Source organism: Cheilinus undulatus, linkage group 19 (assembly GCF_018320785.1).
Source record: "Cheilinus undulatus linkage group 19, ASM1832078v1, whole genome shotgun sequence".
Taxonomy (NCBI): Eukaryota; Metazoa; Chordata; class Actinopteri; order Labriformes; family Labridae; genus Cheilinus; species Cheilinus undulatus.
This window is the reverse complement of record NC_054883.1, coordinates 460,060-477,211: the sequence shown is the minus strand read 5'-3', so window position 1 is coordinate 477,211 and position 17,152 is coordinate 460,060. Positions and strand designations below refer to the sequence as shown.

The following is a 17,152-nucleotide window of genomic DNA, read 5'->3' as shown; positions in this document are numbered from 1 at the left end:
TGTTTGTTTGTTTGTTTGTTTGTTTGTCTGTTTGTTTGTCTGTTTGTTTGTTTGTTTGTTTGTTTGTCTGTTTGTTTGTTTGTTTGTTTGTTTGTCTGTTTGTTTGTCTGTTTGTTTGTTTGTTTGTTTGTTTGTTTGTCTGTTTGTTTGTCTGTTTGTTTGTTTGTTTGTCTGTTTGTTTGTTTGTTTGTATGTTTGTTTGTTTGTTTGTCTGTTTGTTTGTCTGTTTGTTTGTTTGTCTGTTTGTTTGTTTGTCTGTTTGTTTGTTTGTTTGTCTGTTTGTTTGTTTGTTTGTTTGTCTGTTTGTCTGTCTGTTTGTTTGTCTGTTTGTTTGTTTGTCTGTTTGTTTGTCTGTTTGTTTGTCTGTTTGTTTGTTTGTTTGTCTGTTTGTTTGTCTGTTTGTCTGTCTGTCTGTTTGTTTGTTTGTCTGTTTGTTTGTCTGTTTGTTTGTTTTATTGTCTGTTTGTTTGTTTGTTTGTTTGTTTGTCTGTCTGTCTGTTTGTTTGTTTGTCTGTCTGTCTGTTTGTCTGTTTGTTTGTTTTATTGTCTGTTTGTTTGTTTGTTTGTTTTTTTGTTTGTTTGTTCCTATTCCCCTGCCTCTGGCTGACATGTGTCACTGTGTGTGAACAGGTGATAACAGGACATATAATGGCTACTGGAACGCTCCTCTGCTGCCTCATAAGAGTTATGGCATTTACTACCAGGCCGTCAGCACGGCCAATGGGGTGAGTACTCCTACCTGCAGGTGACACACCTGATGATGTCACTGTGGATCAGCATGAGTGTTGATTATTATTGATGATGATTATTATTAATAATAATGATAATTTCTGTAGAGATATCGTGGCCATAATAACCTGCATCACTAATGATTAAACCAGGTGTGTCTAACCCATGAGCTGAGGGTTAAATGTTGATCTTTGCTCTCATCAGACCTAGAGGGGAGCTTCAAATGTCTCCAGCCGGCTTTTACACTCACAGCTTTTCATCGATTCTTTACTGTAGTTTTAAAACATGCTGCTCGCCATGGAGGGAGCTGGGTTTAGTTTAGAGTGGGATGTCCAATCAGAGCGAGCAGCCGAGCTCGACACGTCGGTGTGACAGATCACACGTGTGTTCAACAAAGATTCGTTCTGTCCTACGGCTCGCTCGCTCTTTTTGTTCAGTCTGTCACCAAAACCAGAGGAGCGAGACGCACTGAGCACGCTCACACATCCACACTGAGCACACTCACACATCCACACTGAACACACTCACACATCCACACTGAACACGCTCGCACACCCACACTGAGCGCGCTCACACATCCACACTGAGCGCGCTCACACATCCACACTGAGCGCGCTCACACATCCACACTGAGCACGCTCGCACATCCACACTGAGCATGCTCACACATCCACATGGCGCGTGCACACACTGGGTTTAATGGGAGGAAGTTCCAGCTCCTGACCAGTGACACTAATAGGCTGCAGAGGGAGCAGAGGGTGTGTGTGTTGGTCCCGTTTGTGTGTAAAACAGAGATAATTGTTCACACACAGGCGTTGTTTTGTGTTGTGTGTTAATTATTGACGCTGCCAGGTTTAATTGGTGTGTGTGTTGAATAATGCAGAAACAGTAGAGCTTTTTACTGTCGCCACACCGCAGGGACGAACACAACACACACACTTCAACACACTAGCACACCGCTCCGTGTGAGCGTGAATATTCATGAGCTCTTCTGGTTCATTTGTCGACGGTTTGTTAAAACCAGAAAGACCGTGATGTTCTCTCTCGCCTTCACCAAAACCTTCAGCACCCAGTCTGGGTCTATGGGAGTCCATGAGAGTCTATGTGAGTCTAAGGGAGCCAAAGGGAGTCAAAGAGAGTCTATGGTTGTCTATGAGAGTCTATAGGATTCTATGGGAGAGTCTATGGGAGTCAAAGAGAGTCTATGGGAGTCTATGAGAGTCTAAGGGAGTCTATGGGAGTCTATGAGAGTCTAAGGGAGTCTATGGGAGTCTTAGGGACTCTATGGGAGTCAAAGGGAGTCTATGGGAGTCTATGGAAGCCTATGGGAGTCTATGAGAGTCTATGGTAGTCTATGAGAATCTATGGGAGTCAAAGAGAGTCTATGAGAGTCTATGGGAGTCAAAGAGAGTCTATGGGAGTCAAAGAGAGTCTATGAGACTCTATGAGAGTCAAAGAGAGTCTATGGGAGTCTATGGTAGTCAAAAAGAGTCTATGAGAGTCTATGGGAGTCAAAGAGAGTCTATGGTAGTCTATGATAGTCTAAGGGAGTCAAAGAGAGTCTATGGTAGTCTATGAGAGTCTAAGGGAGTCAAAGAGAGTCTATGGTAGTCTATGATAGTCTAAGGGAGTCAAAGAGAGTCTATGGGAGTCTATGAGAGTCTAAGGGAGTCAAAGAGAGTCTATGGGAGTCTATGAGAGTCTATGGGAGTCAAAGAGAGTCTATGGTAGTCTATGAGAGTCTAAGGGAGTCAAAGAGAGTCTATAGGAGTCTATGAGAGTCTAAGGGAGTCAAAGAGAGTCTATGGGAGTCTATGAGAGTCTAAGGGAGTCAAAGAGGGTCTATGGGAGTCTATGAGAGTCTATGGGAGTCAAAGAGAGTCTATGGGAGTCTATGAGAGTCTATGGGAGTCAAAGAGAGTCTATGGTAGTCTATGAGAGTCTAAGGGAGTCAAAGAGAGTCTATAGGAGTCTATGAGAGTCTAAGGGAGTCAAAGAGAGTCTATGGGAGTCTATGAGAGTCTAAGGGAGTCAAAGAGGGTCTATGGGAGTCTATGAGAGTCTATGGGAGTCAAAGAGAGTCTATGGGAGTCTATGAGAGTCTAAGGGAGTCAAAGAGAGTCTATGGGAGTCTATGAGAGTCTAAGGGAGTCAAAGAGAGTCTATGGGAGTCTATGAGAGTCTATGGGAGTCAAAGAGAGTCTATGGTAGTCTATGAGAGTCTAAGGGAGTCAAAGAGAGTCTATAGGAGTCTATGAGAGTCTAAGGGAGTCAAAGAGAGTCTATGGGAGTCTATGAGAGTCTAAGGGAGTCAAAGAGGGTCTATGGGAGTCTATTAGAGTCTAAGGGAGTCAAAGAGAGTCTATGGTAGTCTATGAGTGTATTTCTATGAGTGTGTGTGTACGAGTTTGTCTGTAGGGGGTTGTGTGTGTGTGAGTGTGCGGGTGTGTGTCTGAGTGTGTGTTGGTTGTTGAATGCCAGCACAGGCGCTGATCCACAGCCGTTTTCCTTCTGTCCGCTTTGTTTACTGCGTGTGTGTGTGTGTGTGTGTTTTCTGTGTGTTTTCTGTGTTTCTGGAGGAAGTAGCTAGCCGTGACCGCTAACATGATGCTTTAATTTTCTGGTCTGTGTCCAACAGGAGACGAAGATCGACTGCGTGCGTGTGGCCACTAAAGGTAGGACCTTCCCCGTGGTTCTCTGATAAAGCAGCCCAGTGTATTCATTAAGATTCAGTCCTCTGGCAGGTACAATCCTGCCGTCTGGGTCTCTCTTTCATATTGCACTCTGCAGGGATGACTTATTTTTGCCGGCCAGCCAGGAAGTTGGCGTCACACGGACAACAATCACAAATTCATCAAGACAATCTTCACAAATAAACTGGAGGCATAAACATACAGAGCTGTTAAACAGTACTTCCTCTACCTGAGTTCTTATTTTTTCATGGTGGTCACACTTAAATGTTTCAGATAATCACAGTAGTTTTAATATCAGTCAGAGATAACCTGAGTAGATACTAAAGTTAGGTTTTAAATTTAAGGCTAAATCCATCCAAACCTATCTGGTCCTATGTGAAAAAGTCATTCCCCCTTCTTAAAACATGAATTAACTGTGATTAACCACATTTTTATAAAGCTGAGTTTAGCCCGACCATCCACACCCAGATCCTGCTGGATCCTGATCCCCCTTAACTAGAACCTGTCAGACAGTGAAGTAGACTTAAACACATCATGGAACCATCTAGAGAAGAAGGGATGAGGAACAAGGTCACTGACATCTATCAGTCTGAAAGGGTTAGAGATGTTTCTGAGGCTTTGGGACTCCAGCCAACCACGCTGAGAGCCATTACCCACCAGTGGAGAAAACTGTGAACAGTGGTGAACCTTCCCAGGAGTGGCCGGCCTACCAACATGACTCCAAGAGAACATGGACGACTCATCCAGGAGGTCCCAGAAGAACCCAGAACTACGTCTAAAGACCTGCAGGCCTGACTGACTCAGTTAAGGTCAGAGTTCATGAAGAGACCAACGAGTCCACCTCTAAATGGACTAAAAACTAAATGAAGGTTCTGGAGCGGTCTAGTCAGAGTCTGGACTTAGATCTGACTGAGATGCTGTGGTGTGACCTTAAACAGGCTGTTCATGCTGGAAAACCCTCCAGTGAGGCTGAATGAGACTGTTCTGCAGAGAAGAATGGGACAACATTCCTCCACAGAGGTGTTAGAGACTCATTAGTTATTAGGACTTTTTCACAGAGGGCCAGGGAGGTTTGGATGGATTTCCTCTTAATAAATGAAATCATCTAAAAACTGACTTCAGTGTTTAGTCAGGTTGTCTCTGACTGATGTAAACGTGAGTTTAATGATCTGAACCAGTAACTCACTCCGCTCTGCCTCCACCCTCTCATCTGAACGTTGCCAGCGTATTAGTGCAGGTTTGTTAGCGCTTTCTCTCTGTGTTTGGTTGAAATATATCAGACGATCTGTTGCCTTTTAACACTTGGGTTCTTTGGTATCATTAAATTAGAGAGTTCTGAAAACCATGAGGTTTCTGTTAAAACTGGGACAACCGTTAGCTCGTCATTTAGCCTGCAGCTCATTCTGTGTAATGATACACAGATGGCAGTTAGCTGTAGTGCTGCTAAGCTAATGGTTAGCACACGGGTCCCATCCAGACGTCTAATGACTCACAGATGGACGCTTGGCCGTGACAGCTGTCCTTCACTCCGTCTGTGTGTCCACCAATGAGATGACACACACACATGCTAAAGCTACGCTAACGCTAACACAGAGCTAATGACTGGAACTCCATGGCTGTCCAGAGAGCCATTTGGCGTTGTAGCTAAACAAGCTAAAGGCGCAGTAATGTCCCCTGATGAGGCTGCAGCGTTAGCACACAGACAGCAGCAGTAATTGACTGTTCGGCTTTAATCAGCTTTTATTGGAGCGCAGTTCTGGTGGCTAACGACAGCAGATGCTGATTGGCTCTGCTGCTCCCTCGACACCTGTCAGTCATGCTGCAGCAGCCAACCACATCCCCCAGGGGTCTCCCCCCTCCTCTCCCCCCCGTCAGAGTACCCAGGATGCCTTGCAGCGCTAACAGTGAGCAGAGCTGATGTGAATGTAAAGGAGAGCTGAACGTCTGCTGAATGTTAACCCAGATACAGGCTAAATGATCTGCTTTTATTCTGGAAGGGTGGGGGGCTCTCTGTCCCACACACACATAAATTCACACACTCTTCTCCTCACACATCAGAGGAAGTTCCTCTGAGGAGACACAGACCGGAGCAGAGCGTGTCTACAGCAGGGCTGGGTGGCAGAAACAAAAACCTGCACACGCCTCGTTTAGGCTGAAATTCAAAGCTTTCAGTCTAATCAGAGAGGCCAGGAGGGCAAAAAGAGCGGAGGACAGTAGAACGTACCGTCGACCGCTATCACCTGTAGCGTTTCCTGTTTCTGACATTCAGTATGGTTCCAGAAAGTTGATGCCTCCATCACAGAAGTCAGAGCACAACTGTAATCACAGATGTGGATATTCCACTACATGGACAAAAGTATTTGGCCGTCTGACCGTTCCACCATCAGGGACTGTAATGACACTGCATTCAGATCCAAGCACTCTAATATGGAGCTGGTCCCCTTTAGCAGCTCTAACAGCCTCCATTCTTCATGGAAGGCTTTCCACAACATTCCAGAGTGTTCCTGTGGGAATGTGTGTCCATTCATCCTGTAGAGCATTTAGGAGGTCAGGATCTGATGTTGGACCAGAAGGCCTGGCTCACAATCTCTGTTCCAGTTTATCCCAAAGGTGCTGGATGGGTTTGAGGTCAGGTCTTTCTAGTCCTTCTCTGGTCTCTGGGCCACAGTCATGCTGGAATAGAAAAAGGCCTTCGCCAAACTGTTGGAAGCGTAGCATGGTCCAGAATGTCTTGGTCTGCTAAAGCATTAAGACTGGCCTTCACTGAAGATAAGGGGTCTAGCCCAGACCCTGAAAAACTAGCCCCATACCATTATCCCTCCTCCACCAAACTTCACAGTTGGAACAATACGGTCAGGCTGTCTGGCATTTTATTTGAAGCGACTGCCAGCTGTGGCCTACAATTTGGCAAAAACGGAGGGAAAGCACATTCAACCTTACCGACACTGTCCTCAACCTTCAATGATGATGTCATCCTTTGGAGATGATTTCAACCTTTGATGGTGAGGTCATCCTTTGATGATGATGATGACATCCTTTGAAGATGATGTCATCCTCTGAAGATGAGGTCATCCTTTGATGATGATGATGATGACATCCTTTGAAGATGATGTCATCCTCTGAAGATGAGGTCATCCTTTGATGATGATGATGACATCCTTTGAAGATGATGTCATCCTCTCAAGATGAGGTCATCCTTTGATGATGATGATGACATCCTTTGAAGATGATGTCATCCTCTGAAGATGAGGTCATCCTTTGATGATGATGATGTCATCCTTTGAAGGTGATGTCATCCTCTGAAGATGAGGTCATCCTTTGATGATGATGATGACATCCTTTGAAGATGATGTCATCCTCTGAAGATGAGGTCATCCTTTGATGATGATGATGTCATCCTTTGAAGATGATGTCATCCTCTGAAGATGAGGTCATCCTTTGATGATGATGATGACATCCTTTGAAGATGATGTCATCCTCTGAAGATGAGGTCATCCTTTGATGATGATGATGACATCCTTTGAAGATGATGTCATCCTCTGAAGATGAGGTCATCCTTTGATGATGATAACATCATGATGAAGATGACTTTATGAAAGCTAATGGAACATTCCATCCTTGTGTTCCTACCTCTGCTGAACCAGGCTCTGTACGTACACTAGTGTGTTGGGCACAGGATGATCTTACCAGCAGAGAGAGTTGATGGAGGAACAGTTGTGCCCGGGATTGTACGAAACGATCATACCTAACATGAACAACCCTGGTCATTTACTAGATCTGTGATGAATCCATGCAGTGAAAGGACAGTTATTAAAGCAGTAATTACACCTCTGATGGGTTATAACATGAAGTGAACACATTACTCCTGACTCCTGCTGCCTGTTATAACAGCGCCATGATCAACAAGTACTCTGTTAAATGGCTGAATATGCTCATCCCTAGCTTAGACACTGAAGATCTAACTTAGCATGTGAGAAATAAAGATGTAAGAATGAAAAACACAACAGCCTTTATGATTGATACAACATTAAACCAGGCTACACATGACCTATCAGGGCCTGGTGACACAGGGGAAAATAATTTAATGTTCACTTTTAGGTTATGTATGTACTGTGTGTGCATGTATGTATTCAGCTGCAGCTAACACTGCTCTTCCTTTCAGGTTAGGTTTGTGCTGCTCTCCTCTAATCATTGATTACTAATGTCTGAGGTTGATTGGCTGATTAGCAAACTTCTCTTTCAGGTTTACTCTTCTCCACTCAAATGTCTTTTTTCCTGGACTGAATGACGCTCTGCTCTCCTCTGCTGGTTTATCACCATATGAAATTTGAATATTTGATATGATTGTAGTTAAAATATCCGTACATGTTTAGATACCATAACAGCAAAAATAGAAGTCCTAGACACCCAGTCCTGGATCATCTCTGTTTTATTGATCTCAACAAAGGCTCCGGAGCGTCCCAAACAGCCATCAATCCAAGAAAACTGCAGTTATTTATTTAGTTCGTTTATTTTTTGGGCTTTTTATGCCTTTATTTGGCAGGACAGCAGATGGAGTGGAGAAGGAAGTGGGACACCCGCTTGGATATGGACTTTAGGTTATGTCCAGTCATGTGACCTTGATGACACTGAGGTCAGATGTGGGTCAGGACGTGAAGAACAGTTCTTCATTAATGATAATGTAGTAAAGTGAGTCTGTCAGAGCTCTAGGTGGCGCTGCAGTCATCATCAGAACAGTTCTACATCCATCTATGATCCCTACACTAAACCACAGGGGAACTGGTCTACCTGAGGAGGTGATCCAGATCAATGAGGACTTAGTCCTGCAGACCCTCTACTACAGGTCTAGACTGATAAAAGAAGACCTAGGACTGAGACCAGGGTGTAGAGAGATCTAGGACTGAGACCAGAGTGTAGAGGGGTCTAGGACTGAGACCAGAGTGTAGAGAGATCTAGGACTGAGACCAGAGTCTAGAGGGGTCTAGGACTGAGACCAGAGTGTAGAGGAGTCTAGGACTGAGACCAGAGTGTAGAGGAGTCTAGGACTGAGACCAGAGTGTAGAGGAGTCTAGGACTGAGACCAGAGTCTAGAGGGGTCTAGGACTGAGACCAGAGTGTAGAGGAGTCTAGGACTGAGACCAGAGTGTAGAGGAGTCTAGGACTGAGACCAGAGTCTAGAGGGGTCCAGGACTGAGACCAGAGTCTAGCGGGGTCTAGGACTGAGACCAGAGTGTAGAGGAGTCTAGGACTGAGACCAGAGTCTAGAGGGGTCTAGTACTGAGACCAGAGTCTAGAGGGGTCTAGGACTGAGACCAGAGTGTAGAGGAGTCTAGGACTGAGACCAGAGTCTAGAGGGGTCTAGTACTGAGACCAGAGTCTAGAGGGGTCTAGGACTGAGACCAGAGTCTAGAGGAGTCTAGGACTGAGACCAGAGTCTAGGACTGAGAAGAGAGTCTAGAGGAGTCCAGGACTGAGTGGTAAGGCTAGCTGAGCCTCTTTAACAGCTTTTCTCCCTGGTTTCTTCCTCAGCAGTCCTAGGATGGTATCAGTCAGTCTGATAGGACTCATCTGGAGGGATCTAGCATCATCTCCAAATAACCTAAAGACTTAAAACAAGCATGAGGTCAGCTGACCTCTGAGTGAGTTTATACGACTGAAACACTCTGGGAACAGGTGGTTGGGTCACGCATCCGTCTATCCTGAATGCCCTTTCTAGGGGTGGGCACATCCATCCATTTCTGCACGGCTATCCTGTTCCAGGTTGTGGCTGGAGCCTATCTCAGCTGTTATCGGGCAAGAGGTGGGGTACACACCAAAACAACCAGGCCAATCAGAGTCAGACTCACACCAACGGGCAATTTAGACTCAACAATAACCTAGCAAGCCTGTTTTTGGTGATGGGAGGAACGGGGGGAACATGGAACCAGGAACCTTCTTGCAGTGAGGAACAGCACTAAACCGTGCGCTGCCATGCAGTCTAACTCAAGTTTAACTCCATTAACAAAGACGTTAACATCGCTAACAGTCAATCTGTCAGTTTTGCCCTCCATCTCTAGAAAGTCCTGATTCTTGAGATTCTGACCATTTCAGGACCCAACTAACACCTCAGACACAGTGAACGCCTCCGCCAGCCCACCAACCAACCAACAAGAATATTTAGGGTCATTGTTTTCTCCTTAGAGGCTCCAGTGTCCTCTCTGACCGGGATCTTCCAACTAAAACTGTCCTGCTGCATCAGGAAAGGTCCTAACTGTCCAAACCCAGGACAAGATAACTAGCCTCCACAGGTTCATTCAGCCCCACCAGTAATACCAGTAGTAGTAATGACTTCCTGTAGGTGAGGTACCATTTCACAATAAAAGCACCTGTTGCAGAAGCTAGCATTTTCCCTGGTCATTCTGTAAAGTAAATCTAAGGGTTCAGTTTTCATTTTTCTAATATATCTTCATGTTAAAAATGAATTAAAAAATGATAATGAACAGATGAGTCCTAGCTGCTGGTACACTCATAAACACTGGGGTTTTAGTTTTAAACTGAGGCTGTGTTTCTGTGTTTACATAGTTGGGTGTTTATATCAGTGGTTCCCAGATGGCGTTCCTCCAGGCGAGTCTGCAGCCGTACACTATTACTCCAACAGTACAACAGCAACAGACGCTAAAGGGGCTATTCATCACGGATATGAGCCTGGTGGTCCTGAGATTTGGTTGATCTTTGGTGAGCCCTGGGCCCAAAGCTTTGAAAAGCACTGGTGTATACAGTCAGACTGTATTATGAGGGTTTAATATTAAAGATGCTAAAGACCAGCAGGAGAGCAGAGCGTCTGCATGCTACTAATAACTACTGTGTCCTACACTGCTACAGCCGGCCTCTCTCTCTTCTCTCTCTCCTTCTCTGCATGCTTTCCTGGATGACTAGCTGCTATAATCGTCACTCAGCTCACCACGCCGTACATTCGTATCGCGCCTGCAGCCGGTGACAAACAGCTAACAGGTCAGAAAACACACACTCACACACCTGATCTCTCAGAGCTTCTGAATAATAGAATCCTGTGATACCCCAACCGCTCCTGAGCTCTTCTCGGACTCGTTTCTGCTCTTTGGGTCCTACCGGAGCAAAAAAGCCATATTAGAAAGGAAAAGATCATCAGCAGAGATCCATCACGCCCCATCCTTGGCTGTATCCACCAACCAAAAAGAAGAACATTTAGAGCAGAACCAGGGGATGAGTGGGGTAGGGGGCTTCAGGGACAGCTGAGGCAGAAATGCAAGGAAATATGGATGACATTTGGGGTAATGTTAGCTAGTTTCTAATGACCTGTGTAACACTACTGATAAGACAACAGTAGTTCCCTTACTGTCAGAAATGTATCAGTGATGTCAATCCCATGCTGCAACATGAAATTTATGTCTGATTTTAAACAGATCAAAGTTAGCTTACCAAATACTAACGCTCTGTCTACCGCCCGTCGCAGTTGTTAATGCTAGCAGTAGCTAGCAATCTGTATTCAAGCAAATGCTCATCAACAACGCGCATGTGCTCAAGCAGGGTCCTGGTTCTACGGTCCTGAACCTGCGGCCTGCAAGCCTGCAGATACCCGCTTCTCAGAGTCCACCTCCACGGTCCCACTGCCTCATCACTGGCCCTGGTGGACAGTCTTGCTCATATCCTCTCTTATCTTACAGACAATAGACCCCCCCCCCACGCACACGCACACACACACACACACACACACACACACACACCCCCCCCCACTCTTCCTCAGCGCTGGCAGTAAACGACATTTAAATATTTACCATTTCAGTATTTCTCAGCCTTGAGGAGGAAACTTTCCAACACTGTTTATACACACACATAAACGCCGTCGGTGTGTGTGTGTGTGTGTGTGTGTGTGTCACCAGCAGGCCTCAAACACTCCTAACAGCTGTTCGCCGTGTATACACACATTAATACACACACTAACACACACACCTCCCACTCAGCGTGACTGGCTGAAGCCCCGAAGCAGAAAAAAGCTCAGCTCCACTCTCACATAAAAACAGCTTCTCTGTGGCACACACAGAAACACACAAAGAGACACACACACTCACACAGTGGGATAAATTCGCTCTTCAAAGTGTGTTGATAGCCTTTAAACTGAAAGCAGCAGCTCTGTGAGCCTCGGAGGGGGGGGGCGCTCTGAGTGTGTGTTCGTTTGTGATGAAAGGATAAAGAGAGGTATCTGCTCACAGTCTGACCTTGAAGAGAGGAAAACAGGAACAAATCTCCACGGCTGGAGAGGAAACTCGTCCAGTTTCCTGCACATGGACTCGTCCCAGTTTGGACCGGACCAGACTTAGAGACTGGTGGGACTGGGTTCATGCTGGAGCTGGGCGGGTAATCAAGTCTCAGATTTCAGTTATGATTTAGGCTCAGTCCTATTTTTAACTTTGAAACTAGTCCTGGATTTCCAGTGCCCCCTTGGTCCTTGGAACAGAGGTGCAGGGGTGGTGAAATCTTCCCCTATGAAACGGGACGAGCCTTCAACTTCCTGATGCGTGATTGGTTAATGGGCTTGAGCTTATGTAGCGCTTATCAGCAGGCCACACCTCCTCATTCACACACTGGTGGCAGAGGTCTCCATGGAGATTTGGCATCAATATTAACGAATCACATTCAGACGCATCCATACACATGTGCAGCAACGGCGAAGCGGTGGATCGAACCTCTGAACTTCCAGTTGTAGACGACCACCTCTACCTACTGATCCACGGTGGCCCCGTCAGCGGTCTTCAGCGTTCACCTACAGAGACCAGGACTTTTAACAGACTAACATGTCCATGTGCAGTTAATCCCTGGGACGCTCTCCAACATGCCAAACCTGGGTGTAGGGACTTTAAAATATTTTTGTGGATACTCCTGAACTCGTCTCTGTGTGGACCATCGTTCTTCTAAAGTGTTCCGGCACTGTTTAGGCACCGGCACCTTAGGTGGGGGGACTCGGCCCGTTTTGGAACAGAAACTGCAGAGTTGTTGCTCTTTCCTTTGGTTTGGTTCACATTCACACTGCTCTCGGTCAAACGGACCGAACCGGCTGAACACCTACAACCTCTGCCCGTTAGGGGCGCTGTCGTCACAAACAAAAGGCGACTAAGAAGAAAAGAAGGCGTAGAAAAAGATAAAACCACAGATCCATCCTCTTCCACTGGTCTTTTCTTCCACATAAACAATGAAAAACAGAATTTTCACCGTCTGAGGTTTCTGCTCTTGCGTTGGGGCGTTACTAGCAGTCAGCGAGGCGGTGAGCTGTCCGACATGTCAGTCTTTACATGAGACGAATAAATCAGCACCGACTACGACGTGTTGCCATGGCTACACAGACGCCAAGTGAGGTACCCACATTATATTCTGGTCTCAGTATTTGAGTGTATTAAACCACAGATAAATCTGTATCTCATTAAGCTTTATGCTACTTCCTGTCTTTGGTTCACAAGTTGGTCCACTTTGCTTTCACACCTCAAACGAACTGCACCAGGGTTTGTTTGGAAGTGAACCAAAATCCCCTGTTTTCAAGTGGACCAGAATCTGCTTGTTGAGTGGTGTGAGCTTTCACACCACTCCAAATGAACCGGACTATCCGGGAAACGGACCAGAGTTGGTTTAAAGCGGACCAACCAGCTCAAGTGTGAATGCGCCCTTAGTGTTGATTTAGTTCATATCAGCAAAGACCCAAACGATCCCCAACCTCATACCCAGCACGCTTTCCCAGGCCTGATCCAGCTCGCTACAAACTGGGTGGCCAGGGCCCAGCGGGCTGGTCCAGAGGGGACTGGGAGGATCCCTGGAGAGACAGGGCATGGGCCTGGAGGTCAGAACAGTACAGGACCAAGGTAGAGGTGGGGAAGTTCTGGACCGGCATTTGCTCCCACACCTGACCAGACTCTCCAAACTGAGCAATGAGAAATCTCCCAGAATGCCCTGCAAATTATCGGTAGGCTATGAAAAGTACAACAGTGTAATATCCTACTTTAATGAGGTTTTAGTGCATTACGGTCCTTTTGATTCAGTAGCAGTAGAAATGTCCGGTACCGTCAGCTCGTCTACCCGTGATGGATCAGGAACTAGAAGGGTCGTCCCGTTTTTTTATGGGATAATTTCACCACTACTCCTGTAACTCTGAACCAAGGGACAAGGAGACCTCCACGGAGAGGGGTTAGGGTCTAAGTTAGACATGGGGCTGAGCCACAGTCTGATGATTGGTCCGGTCAGTCTCTGACCAGGAAGAAGAGTATGCATGGAGGGTGAACAACAGTTTTTATAGGTAATTAGAGGTAACTTTAAAGAGGTGAAAAAACAAACGTTTCCTTGGACAGCGGTAGAGCCATGGAGGAACGCACTGGTCCTCAGAAAAACTGGCATTAATGTTGCTCTGCCTGGGCCTTTAAACGGTGTGAAAGCCATAAATGTGATTCTGAAAGTGTGCTGCAGTCCTGCCGTCTGCCTAAACGCAGAGAAACCATCTCCTTTCAAAGCCCCCTCCTCTCTGCGGACCAGAGAGAGAGGTTTCACTTTCTGGTCTCCGTCAGGACCAGTTTAACTCCACACAGACGCTGACTGATGGCTGTTGTCAGCCTCTGAATGGGAGAGTGTTGTAGGTCTAAATGACACTCTCTCTCACACATACACACACGCTACAGCGCCGTCTTGTCCTGAACGTTTCTCATCTACCGAGTCATCTGGAAGGATATTACACCTGGACACACACAAGCAGCAGGTAATGGGTTTTCTGCAGTGCTGACAGCCGTCACATTAAAAGTCAGAGCCACTCTGCAGGTGTTCCTTCCATCAGGAACCTGATGATCAATAATCTATCAGTAAAACTTCTATTAATCAATGAGTATCAGCAATCACTGATAAACCAGTCGTTATCTTTATCTGGTTACCTGGTTACAGCAGCCAGAAGCCACTATAGGAGTCTGACAAATCAGATGAACACACCAAGCTCTGTGCTAATGATCTGATGATTTAGTGCATGTAAACGTTCAAATCTAGCTTCTTTGGTTCTATAACATCGGGCATGAGGGAACAGGAAGCAGCAAACATGGCGAGCTACAGCAGCAGCGTTGTTGGAGTCACAGCAGGACAGATATGAATATCATTCAGCTCCAGCATGGCAGGAAAGACAGAAGCTAGGGATGTGCCTGGTGAGTTTACCAGACAGCACAGATACTCCAGTCTGTTCCAGATATTTGATATGTCTCCAAGAGGGTGCATTCAAGACAGGAGGGGTGTTTGGCAACGATAGTTTAGATAGTTAGTAGTGGTTACTGGGTGGTTTAGCGGGTTACAGAAGTATCTGACTACGGTACAGTGACTGCTGTTTAAGGGCTAGTTTAAAGTGTTGATGCTCTCTAATAATGCTAGTTTAGATAGTTACTGTTGGTTTCTGATTTCAGGAGCTGCGACCAGAAAACCTGAACCAGAACAGGAGAAACAGTCTGACCACACAGTGAAGATCGCCGGATCCATTGCTGGCGTCCTGCTCTTCATCATCATCTTCCTCGGCATCATTCTGCTGATGAAGAAACGGTAAGAAGGATCCTCACACCTAGAGACCTGCTCACACATCCACACCACACGTAAATGACACGGTTTTTAATATCGACGCTGGCGTCCTGGTTGTTAGTTTAGAATTTTTATTTTGACCTTTTCTAGAATATTCTTTTATTTTTATTCATATCTTATTAATATTTTATTTTTCTCTGCTCATCATAGCTCAAACATGACGGGGTTATTTGTGTGACATATTTGTCATCACCAGCTCACCCCTCTGTAGAAGGAGGAGGATGTGAGCTTGCAGTAGTATTTGATTATAAAGTCACAGCGCTAACTACTGGCCTGGCATGGTTACTACAGGGACTTCAGTGATTTTGTGGATCTGTGTGCACAGATTTTGTCTTCTGAACTTTTAGGGTTGGGTTTCCAGCGGAGCGTTTTCATGTAAACGTGGCCTAAATCTGTACTGTAGAAAACGGACAGAACATCAAAGATACAGCACACAGGGACAGTGAGGAAGTGGAGGATGAATAATGGAGCAGATTGCAGCAGTAATCACCATTAAACTATATGTGGACCGACTTTATTCTGCAACATCAAACACACATCCCCCACAGGGACACACACTCTCACACACGCTGCTGTATACACAACACACACACTTAAAGACAGAGGGAAGCCTGTGTGTTTGGAGAACGTCGACGATGAGAGAGAAATTTAGATGAAAGAGCGTTTTATTCTTTGTTTTTATTCTCGGAGTCGCCTGGAGCTGAATGGCTTCAGGCTACACACACACACATTTATACTTCACACACACACACACACATTTATACTTCACACACACACATCTCTACGAGTGTGTGTCTGATCTCTCACTGATATCAGACAGAGAGGCGGTCCTTTGCTCTCTAATGAGCTTTTTAATGTTGACGGGGTGCGTTTGATTTCCACTCCTCCAGCAGACGGAGGTCAGACTCATTACAGAGGAGTGAAAACAGGAAGCTGGGTATTTAACTCTGATTGGCTGAAGGCTGAAAACTGTCACCTTCACCTGCTGAGAGGAAACGCTTCATGTTGGGACGAGTGTTAGTACACCAGCTGATGGAGGGTCAGACTTGAGTTTGATGATAACAGACCATGTCTGATGGTTTTTTTACTTCGTATGAAATAAAGTTTCAGTGCAGGTTTGAGCCAGTCCTGGTTCAACAAGAAGTCTGGACACACAATCCTGAGTTTTATCTAAAGAAGCTGGGTCGGTATATTTCACATCACTGGGGCTGGAACATTTTCTTAACCTTCCACAGCCGACAGACGATCCAGATTTCATGTCTGCTATCAGCCAGATCCACCTAACAAAGCTCCAATCTGAAACCATTGAGCCCAGTTTAATCATGCATCGGGCCAGTCTGTGGCCAGTCTGTGCCATTAGAGACACTGGGCGGTAGCTATGAATAAGATAAAATAGAATAGAATACAATAGCACAGAATAGAGTAGAATATAATAGAAAGGAATAGAATGAAATAGAATAGAGTACAAAAGAATAAAACAGAATAGAGTAGAATATAATAGAAAGGAATAGAATGAAATAGAATAGAGTACAATAGAATAAAACAGAATAGAGTAGAATATAATAGGAAGAAATAGAATGAAATAGAATAGAGTACAAAAGAATAAAACAGAATAGAGTAGAATATAATAGAAAGGAATAGAATGAAATAGAATAGAGTACAATAGAATAAAACAGAATAGAGTAGAATATAATAGAAAGGAATAGAATGAAATAGAATAGAGTACAATAAAATAAAACAGAATAGAGTACAATATAATAGAAAGAAATAGAATGAAATAGAATAGAGTACAATAGAATAAAACAGAATAGAGTAGAATATAATAGAAAGACATAGAATGAAATAGAATAGAGTACCATAGAATAAAACAGAATAGAGTAGAATATAATAGAAAGAAATAGAATGAAATAGAATAGAGTACAATAGAATAAAACAGAATAGAGTAGAATATAATAGAAAGAAATAGAATGAAATAGAATAGAGTACAATAGAATAAAACAGAATAGAGTAGAATATAATAGAAAGAAATAGAATGAAATAGAATAGAGTACAATAGAATAAAACAGAATAGAGTAGAATATAATAGAAAGAAATAGAATGAAATAGAATAGAGTACAATAGAATAAAAC

The 17,152-nt window shown here is 44.8% G+C and overlaps 1 protein-coding gene across 6 annotated transcripts in view; it reads left to right on the top strand.

Annotated features, from left to right (window-relative positions):
• The window catches only part of LOC121527731 (receptor-type tyrosine-protein phosphatase mu-like), a 262,989-nt gene that overhangs the window by 163,449 nt on the left and 82,388 nt on the right, over positions 1-17,152 (top strand). For 4 of the 6 annotated variants that reach the window (XM_041814760.1, XM_041814759.1, XM_041814758.1 and 1 more), the window contains exons 16-19: positions 631-725; positions 3,368-3,404; positions 10,338-10,412; positions 14,855-14,987. In XM_041814760.1, the coding sequence (XP_041670694.1) occupies positions 631-725; positions 3,368-3,404; positions 10,338-10,412; positions 14,855-14,987 (340 nt within the window). The remainder of the gene's footprint in view (positions 1-630; positions 726-3,367; positions 3,405-10,337; positions 10,413-14,854; positions 14,988-17,152) is intronic. The other 2 variants (XM_041814762.1, XM_041814761.1) reach the window with 1 other exon arrangement.